The sequence below is a fragment of the Triticum urartu genome, chromosome 1A (genome assembly GCF_056163025.1).
Source record: "Triticum urartu cultivar PI428250 chromosome 1A, HENAU_Tu73, whole genome shotgun sequence".
In the NCBI taxonomy this organism is placed as follows: domain Eukaryota; kingdom Viridiplantae; phylum Streptophyta; class Magnoliopsida; order Poales; family Poaceae; genus Triticum; species Triticum urartu.
The window spans coordinates 367567351-367577212 of NC_141873.1; the positions used below are offsets into that span (position 1 = coordinate 367567351).

The window sequence follows — 9862 nt, forward strand, 5'->3', positions numbered from 1 at the left end:
CTACCACTTTTGAGGCAATTTTATAGATAACATTGCATAGACTAATAGGTCTAAACTGGGTGAGGAGAGTGGGGTTTTGTACCTTGGGGATCAACACAAGGACCGTGTCATTAATACTGGATGCACTCTCCTCTCCTCGGATAATCCGAAGCACCACATTAGTAATCTCCTCCCCACAAATATCCCAATGGTGCTAATAAAAGTGTGCAGGGAATCCATCTGGGCCTGCGGCCTTTCCAGGAAACATCTAAAATAGTGCATGCTTCACCTCCTCATTTGTATATGGGGCACAAAGTGAAGCATTCATATCTGCTGTTACTTTACGAGGCACATCCTGAAGCACGTCATCCATCCCTTGCACTCCCTCTGTGGTGTACAACGTTCTATAGAAATATGTCACAAGCTGTTTCATCTCGGCCTTGTCATCTACACGTATGCCCAGCGCATTATGAAGGGCCCGGATCATGGTCTTCTTCCTCCTCATGTTTGCCCTCATGTGAAAAAAAATTGTGTTTTTGTCGCCCGCTGCTAGCCACTGAATTCTAGATCTCTGCCTCCACATAATCTCTTCCCTATGATATAGTTCAACCAGTCGCTCATTCAGCTTCAACTCAATATGGTTTGGAGACGTCCTCGACGGAACACTTTGAAGCCTTCCTAGTTCACCTTTAGCCTTCTTGATTTCCTTTCTAACGCTCCCAAAGGTATCATCATTCCATGTCGTTAGGTTCTTTGAAAGTAGTTCGAGCTTTCTGCGAAGTGCTTCCACTCCTTCATCGCCTTGGTGCTCATTCCATCCCGAGGCAATAGTGTCACGCCAGGATTCATGTGATTCCCACATCACCTCGTAGCGAAAGCTCGGTTTTGGCTGTGCCACGGGTTCCTCATACTGCACCAATATAGGTCCATGATCCGCGGAGGCCGCTGTCAAGTGTGTTACATTAGCCATAGGGTATCACGCTGCCCAGTCCGTCGTAGCCAGCGCCCTGTCCAGCCTCACGCGGGTGTAAGAGCCCCCCGCCACTTTCTTCTCAAACGTCCAAAATCTGCCCTGATAGCCCAAATCCATCAACATGCAAACATCAACCGCATCACGAAAGCCATGAATTTGTGCATTACTCCAGTTAGAAACTCCATCATGTTCCTCCGAATGTAACACTTCGTTAAAATCCCCCATGCACAGCCAAGGGAGGTTATTCAAAGTTGATAACCCTTTTAAAAGGTCCCATGTCTGATGTCTCAGATGTGTCTGAGCCTCGCCATACACGCATGTTAACCTCCATGGTTCTCGGCCTTCCTCTTCAACCTTCGCATCAATATGATAAACTGAATCACCCAAAATCTCAAGACTTATTGTATTATTCCAAAAAATTCCAATTCCTCCACTTCTACCTTGATTATCTATCGCGTATGCATTATCATAGCCCAAATTATTAGCTAAAGCTTCTACACGCGCACCCTTTATTTGTGTTTCAACGATACATAGCACGGTAGGGGTAAATTTCTTCGCCAGGTCGCGAAGTTCACGGACTGTCGCGGCTTTACCCGCATCGCGACAGTTCCAGCAAAAGGAACTCATTGTGCCCGGCGGCACTCCTCGAGGGAGCCCGCCGATCCTGCATTTGTGTCATTGCCGTTATCAACTCCTTCTGCCTCCTTGCTCATCGTCCCATCTATAGCTGCTGGTTAATCGAACAAAGCCCCTTTGTTAGCCGCATCCTTCTTAGGCCGCTTCACCTCTTTCCGTGGGGAGACATAGACAGGCGGCAAAGGGGGCACCCCAGAGGGTTTGTTTGTTACTACAAGCGCCGTAGGGCTCACGGGTGCCACAACATCATCTCTCCCATCGGCGGACTGGACTGTCCCCGTGGATAGATTGTTTTCAAATGAATGTCTTTTGTTACTTCCAGTCGGTGCCCTCACTGTCATACTCGGCGCTTCGGACATCACACGGTGCTCACTCGGCCCTGATTCACCAGAAGACTGTGCAGTACCTGTCCTTTCATCATGCGGGCCTTGCTCGCTACGGGGTTCCTGCTAGTATGCATTAAAGCACCAGCTCTGATCGGGATTGTATTGCTCTCGCCCTCTACCTCTTCCTCCTGCATTCCTTGGGCCACCTCACCCCCTCTGAGAACCAAAACCACCTCTTCCCGCTTGTCTGAAGCGAACATTATCTGCCAAAACAAAGTCGCCCCACTCAGACTTTGTTGCATCGTGAACGCCATCGCCGCACTCCTCATGCCAATGCCCACATTCACCACAGTTAAAGCAAAACACTGGAAGTTTTTCATACTTAACTTGGTATCTACCCCTTTCATCTCCCTTCTTACCAGTAACAAACCTCTTGATTTTTTGCATTGATATCTATCTTCACCTTAACCCGGACAAATTCACCAAAATAGCCTGCCGGTAGTTTCAGCTGAACTTCCTCAACCTCACCAATGCGTGACGCCATCCCCCTGACTGCAGGCTCGATTAGGAAATTGTCAGGTAGCCTATGGATCTGCGCCCATACTGCCAGCTTGTCCAGTTTGACGCTATCAGGATTTCTAAAACCATCATATTCCACCATAATAACCGCCTGATCTCTAAAGAGCCACGGACCTTCAGCCATGGCCTTGTTCCAGTCCCCTAGACATCCGAATTGAGCTGTGAACAAGTTGTCCTTGATCTTCCTCCAAACCACCGATTTTGCTAGGTTCCATGTGGCACACATGTCCCCATACAGAGCATTAGGACTGAAGGTCTTGGAAGTGTGTACCCTGGCTATAGCAAGCCACTTTGTCGGCGCCTCCAAGTCCGGCAGTTCCTCCTCCCACATGAAATCATCGTCTTCCTCCTCCTGCAGATTCAGCCTGGCAAGTAGTTCCTCCCTCGTCTCCTTCCCCTGCCGTCCCTGAGAACTTGATTTAGCCGCCATGAGGAAATCGATCTATCCATCACCGTCAAACCCTAGATCGATCTGCCAGAAGAACCACGTGGACCAAGGCCGGGTAAGGTCGCAGGGGACCCCCCTTGATCAGCTCGAGTACGTCGGATTCGCTAGCAAAGATCTATCGGGGAGAAAAGATAAAACCAGTGGCGGCGCCGGAGTACATCAAAACCCTAGGCAGTCGCCGTAGACGATCGGTGGCGTGGATGGCGTGCAGGCGCTGTCAGCGCCATGGATGAACAGGAGAGGAAGACAAAGTCGCTGGTGGGCTGGGCCTGCGCCTTGTCGGTCTAAGGCCCAGGGGAAGCAGGGGGGTTTCCCTTTCTTTTTTATTCTACGTTTCATCTTTATTTATTTCTGTTTTACTTTTAGCTGCTGTTTTGCTATTTCTATTAAAGGCAAAGGATTTTTGGTTCAACAAGGTACTAGACACATAAATACTATGTAATGCTATGAGCTAGCACGACAAGTTCCAAGTTATTTTGAAACATGCAAATATTTATTTATATTGAAAAGGATCAATTAAAAGTTGTTGGTTGAATTTTAATTAGTTTAAGGGCATTTTAATTATTCATAAAATGTTGGTTTCTTTCAGGAAAATTGTTAGTGAATTTTTGCAACCCAGCGCACATTTTTGTTTTACCGTTTGAAGAAATAAAATTTTGACTTTCTTTTCAATTTGAATTTGAATTCGGTTCAGATCAAAGTGAGGTTTAGAAATTTAATTGCGATGACATGGCACCATTAGTGTGTGGTTACTGTAGCTTAACTACCGTGGTGTTACACTGGGCCCCCAAGCGCGCCCAGGTGGGTTGTGCTCCCCTCGGGGCACCTCTCTAGTACTTCTTTGGCCCATATTGTGTCTTCTGGTCCAGAAAAAATCTCCAAAAAGTTTCGCTATGTTTGGAATCCGTTTGGTATTGATTTTCCGCGAAGTAAAAAACAAGAAAAAAATAGCAACTCGCACTGGGCACTATGTCAATAGGTTAGTCCCCAAAAATGATATAAAGTTGCTATAAAATGATTGTGACGCATACAAGAATGATAATATAACAGCATGGAACAAGAAAAAATTATAGATACGTTGGAGATGGTCTCCGGTGATAATTTCCCCCTCTGACAGGGTGACGGAACAGGGCTCCAGATGGTATTTTGAAGGTATAGAGGCATGCGGTGGCGGAGTCAACGTTCTAGCATTATTTCTGATGGTTTCAATTTTTATAGGATTTTTTGGCGTCGGTCTCACGCTAAGAGGGGCCACGACGTGTCCACTACCTACGAGCCCACCACTTAGGCCCTTGGCGCGCCCTGATAGTTAGTGCCCACCTCCTTCACCTTCTGGTCCTCCCATGAAGCTTCGGGGGTCTCTTTTGTTCCAAAAAAATCGTCAAAACGTTTCAGCTCATTTGGAGAACTTTTATTTCTGCACAAAAAACAACTCCACGATAGTTCTGCTGAAAACAACGCCAGTCCGGGTTAGTTCCATTCAAATCATACCAAAACCATATAAAATTGTTGCAAACATGGCATGGATAATTTATAAATTATGGATACATTCGAGACGTATTAGTCTCCATGGTCGATACTTGAATGTACTTTCAACGTTTCTATGAAAATTCGTGTAGACTTCGCTATATGTACTTGGGCAACTTGTTGTTAGCTTGTTAATTGACTATGATAAAATGTTCTATTAAACTATGATACATGGTAATGCATATGATCGAATGTGTAAATTCTTGCTGCTAGTTATATTTTTAGTCATGGTGGATCTAGCTGGGCAGGCGCCGTAATATGACCGCCATAACTACAACATCTACCTATGACAGGTGGGTGGACATGCCCGCCATTGGAGGTGCTCTACTAGTCGTGGGCACACACCCGCCACTGATGGGGTGCTAGCAGTGGCGGGAGATCGATGGCGGGCGAGCCTGGGAGTCTCGCCCGCCACTGCCGGCCTTTTTGCGCCCGCCGCTGCTAGGCATTCCTACAGTAGTGGTTTTCCACTGAATCACGTATTCCAGGATCATAGCAGTTATAACATGGAATATAAACTCTTAATTATGAATCTGGAAATGTAATAATATAATATTATTGCCTCTAGGGTATGTTTCCAACACATACAAGTGTGAATCATAGAGTGATATCATCTTGGATGACACACGAACCGATAGTCGGTTGTAGGAAAAATCTTTTTTCCGCACCGGGGCCCCAAATTCCTAGAAACGTCCATGGGAAATAGTGTTGGGGATATAAATATTTATGTAAGCCGCCCAGGAGGGGCCGGGTTACGCAAACAGAAGCCCATCTGAAGCCCAAGACCAAGACGTGAAGATGGCGGTTCAGTAAAGGGTCTAAAGGCCCACAGGCGATTTATGGCCCATGGCGATAAAGCACCATGAGGGCGTGACTTGTATTGTAAGGTAGAAGTAACTAGTCACCGAGCCGGACACTGTTTATGAGCCGACCGGGACTCTGTAAGCCGTAGGGCGTCGACCCGTGTATATAAGGGGACGACCCCCTGGCGTCTTAGGACAAGAAGACAACCAATCGAGAACCGGGCATAGTGTATCTCGCTCCCTGGTCATCGAAACCTCAAGCAATACCAACCCAACTAGACATAGGCCTTCCTTCACCGCAAGGGGCTGAGCTAGTATAAACCTCGCGTGTCCTTTGTCCCGATTAACCCCTTTAAGCTTCCTAGTTGCGATGGCTCCACGATTAAGTCCTTGCAAGAGGACATCTGCCGTGACAATTCCACGACAGTTGGCGCCCACCGTGGGGCCAGCGCACGGTGGATTTGAGTTCTTGAAGGGCGGCTTCGAAGGGCTCAAGGGATATGCAGTTGGCCGGATGACCAAGAGTCGTCGCGGCAAGATCTACATCAACGATGAAGGCTGGGGCCCCGACGCCGGCTCAATTGAGTACGGGTACCGGGTCCCCTTTGGTGGAATTCACGTCTTCATCGGCCGGATTGGTGAGCCGGGCCCTGAGCCGGACAGCTGCACCGATCTCGTCGAGAAGGCTCAGCGTGCGAAAACCGCCCGAGCTCAACCCATCGTGAAGCGTGCCTTTGTGGGTTGCATCCACGAAGGTGAACTTTCTGAAGGATCTGAAGGTGATGGTGAGCCGGCCGTCCTCTCTGACGGTGATTCGTTCGCCAGCTCAACAGATTCGCTGTATCAAGTTCAAGATGGTGTGCTTGGGGGTTGTTCCGATGGCAGCACTATTCTGGACCCCTCAGAGTCACCAAACTGGGCAGGAGTCTTCATGGCTGGTACTCAACCCGGCCAAAATTCTACGGCTTCAGCAGCGATAACGTCCAGGTTAGGAGCAGCCGGGGCAGGAGGCCCCGTGCGCTCACCGGCTCAGGTACTGATGGATCTCATGGATAAGCTTACGGCCTTGTTAACTGCTACAGTCGTCCCTGCGAACCAATCTGAGCATGAGGCGGAGGTTTCACAGGTTCGCGATGAGATCGCCCGGGCCAAGGAAACCTTAGCAGCTGAAGATACTAGATTAGCCACAGAGCGGGCGGCTTTGGACGCATGGGCGCAGCAACTTCAGGCAGAGGCCTTTCAGCTCACGTTGAGTTTAAACGCATCTAATGAGGTAATGAGGAGGAGACATCAGAAAACTCAGTCCCGTTTACCTCAGATTTATGATCCTCGGAATCTCTTTGCTACACCCGGGGCCGGCCCAAGTAACCCGCCAGGTGCAAATCAGTTTATGACATCCGGAGCGGGAGGCCTAGTCCAGCCTCCGGTGACGGCGCCTCTTCACGGCAATATGGCACCGCCCCATCACGTACCGATACCACAGGGTCACTTCTCCAACCCCATGGAGAACTTAATCGCAGCATCAACATGTTTGGCGGCTCTCCCAGTAGATGGTGATGATCCGACAGCGGTGGAAACCCGGAGGATCAGGGAACTTGTCCAAACAGCCCTGGCTCAGCAAGAGACCTACTCCTACAGCCGGGACAGGATTCACTCAACTCCTCTGCCTTGGTTAGCTCTGCCTCGTCAAAACTGGAGCCCGAGTTACAGTAGACACATGGAGTCAGAGGCCTTGTCAAGTAGCGCTCAGCGCCGGAACCAGCCCGGCGGGTATAACCCGGTTCAGGATCGGATATGTGAGGAGGACGATCGGGCGGCTCAGCTAGCGGCTCAGCTAGCAGCCCAACAGGACTCACCGGCTTATCCGACGATTTTCGTTGAGGCGGGTATTGCTACTAGAACCGGAGGAGTTCCTTGTCTAGTACCGGCTCTACGTAATGTACGTCTGCCCAAGGATTTCAAGGGACCTCGAAAGGTGCCGAATTATACGGCCGATTTACAGCCTGGGGCGTGGATTGAAAGTTACGAGATGGCCATGGAGCTGCTGGAGGTTAGTGATAAAGCGATGGCTAAATACTTCACCATGATGTTGGACGGAACGGCCCGTTCTTGGTTAAAGGGTTTGCCACCCAATTCCATTAGTTCATGGGCGGAGCTAAAGGCCCGTTTCATTCAGAACTTCAAGGACACTTGCAAGCAGTCTATGTCGATTGTGGACCTGACAAATTGTAAGCAGGAGGAAGGTGAATCTACGACTCATTGGGTGCGCCGGGTCAAAGATATAATACATTCATCTGACAAGATGGATGCCGGTTCAGCAGTTCTCATGCTGGAGAAGAATTGCCGCTTTGAGCCTCTGAGACAGAAACTGGGGCGCCTGAAGCGTGATTGCAATGATATGGGGACGCTGATGGCGGCTTTAGTCAAGTATGCCGATTCTGATAGTACCAAGGACCCCGCGTCTGATGAGGAAAAGACAGGGAAGGGAAAGAAGAACGGTAATGGAAAGGGTCAGCGGCATAACCCGGCGAGTCAAGGAGGCAATAAGCGTAAAGCGAACGGTAACCCGGAATTTGTGGCCAATGCACAGGGTAACAATCAGAAGCGCAAAGGAAAGCCACCCCCTTGGTTTGGCGGGTTAGGTCCGTCTCTTGAGCAACTACTCAATGAGCCCTACCCGAAACACGGCACCCGGGAACGACCAGCGACTCATTTATGGAAGGATTGCGCAATCATGAAGGCTTTCAAGAATTCTAATACGTTTGATGGCAATCAAGGCCCAGGCGGCGGCTCAGGAGCTGGCGGCTTTCATGGCTCGGGCGGTGGTTCAGGATCCGGTTTTCAGGGAAGCCAGGGTGGTTATAATCAACAACAGTCTGGTCAAGGAGGTCAGCAGCAGCAGTAGTCGGGTTATCAGAGCCATCCAAAACAGCTAAACAGTGGGCAGTATCACGTGTTCACCACAAGTTTGTGTAAACGTGATCAGAAAGTTCATAGGAGGGCGGTGAATTCTGTTGAGCCGGCAGTCCCTCGTTACTTGAGGTGGTCGGAACAGCCTATTGTCTGGAGCAGGGAGGATCACCCTCCCCGGGTTGATAATCCGGGTCAACTGGCCCTGGTAGTGGCACCGCAGGTTGGTGGTTATAAATTTACTAAGGTGCTCATGGATGGAGGTAGCAGCATCAACATCCTCTATTATGAGACCTTTCGGCGCATGGGCTTAACTGACAAAAATTTAAAGGCTTCCAACACCGTCTTCCATGGAGTGGTGCCTGGTAAGTCGGCGTATCCTGTGGGTAAAATCGAGCTAGAGGTGGCCTTTGGAGACGAGCATGATTCTAGGGCGGAAAAGTTAACTTTTGAAGTGGTCAAAATCAAGAGTCCATATCACGCTTTGTTCGGGCGGCCGGCTTATGCCAAGTTCATGGCGCGGCCGTGTTATGTTTATTTACAGCTCAACATGCCAGGTTATAAGGGTACCATCACTGTGCATGGAAGCCGAAAGGTGGCCCTGGAATGCGAGGAAGGCGATGCGGCTTATGCCGAGTCTGTCTGTGCAGCAGAGGAGCTCAAATTTTATCAAGATAACGTTGACCTGGCGGATATGACCTCCCTCAAGAAGCCGACTACGGAGCATGACCCGGCCATGAAGTTTAAATCGGTTGCAGAGACTAAGCTTGTTGATTTTACTCCGGGCGATTCGTCTAAGCAATTCAGCATCAGTGCCAACTTGGATCCTAAATAGGAAAGTGCGCTCTTCGAGTTCATCCGTAAGAACCGGGACATCTTTGCATGGAAGCCTTCTGACATGCCGGGTGTACCGAGAGGACTCGCTGAGCACACTCTTAATATTGATCCAAAGTATAAGCCGGTCAGGCAGTTTCTGCGGCGATTCAATGAGGAACGACGAAAAGCTATAGGAGAAGAGGTCGCCCGGCTCTTGGCGGCTGGGTTCATTGTCGAAGTTTTTCACCCGGAGTGGTTGGCTAACCTGGTGCTCGTGCTCAAGAAAAACGGCACCTGGCGGATGTGTGTGGATTACACGGACTTAAATAAGGCTTGTATGGCTGATCCTTTCGCTCTCCCCCGGATTGATCAAATCATTGATGCTACGGCGGGTTGTGCGCGTTTGAGCTTTTTGGATGCTTACTCTGGTTATCATCAGATCAAGATGGCAGTTAAGGACCAGGAGAAGACGGCTTTCATCACTCCGTTTGGAGCCTTCTGCTATGTGTCTATGCCTTTTGGGCTCAAGAGTGCCCAGGCGACTTATCAACGGTGTGTACAGAATTGTCTTCACAATCAGATTGGGCGCAATGTTCATGCTTATGTGGATGACATAGTGGTGAAATCCAGAGAGGCGGAAACCTTGATATCTGATCTCAGAGAAACCTTTGACAATCTCCGGGTTTACAAAATGATGCTTAACCCGGAGAAGTGTGTATTTGGTGTGCCTGCAGGCAAGCTTTTGGGATTCTTGGTCTCAAACAGGGGCATCGAGGCTAATCCAGAGAAGATTAAGGCAATCACTTCTTTGGCTAAACCGGCATGTATCAATGATGTTCAGCGATTGGCGGGTCGTGTTGCCGCC

The 9862-nt window shown here is 49.3% G+C and overlaps 1 protein-coding gene across 1 annotated transcript; it reads right to left on the bottom strand.

Annotated features, from left to right (window-relative positions):
* Positions 1 to 247: 247 nt before the first annotated feature.
* On the bottom strand, positions 248 to 949 carry LOC147991260 (uncharacterized). The gene has a single exon (XM_087538591.1). It carries the CDS (start codon positions 947 to 949, stop codon positions 248 to 250), a length of 702 nt encoding a protein of 233 aa, XP_087394717.1.
* Positions 950 to 9862: the final 8913 nt, after the last annotated feature.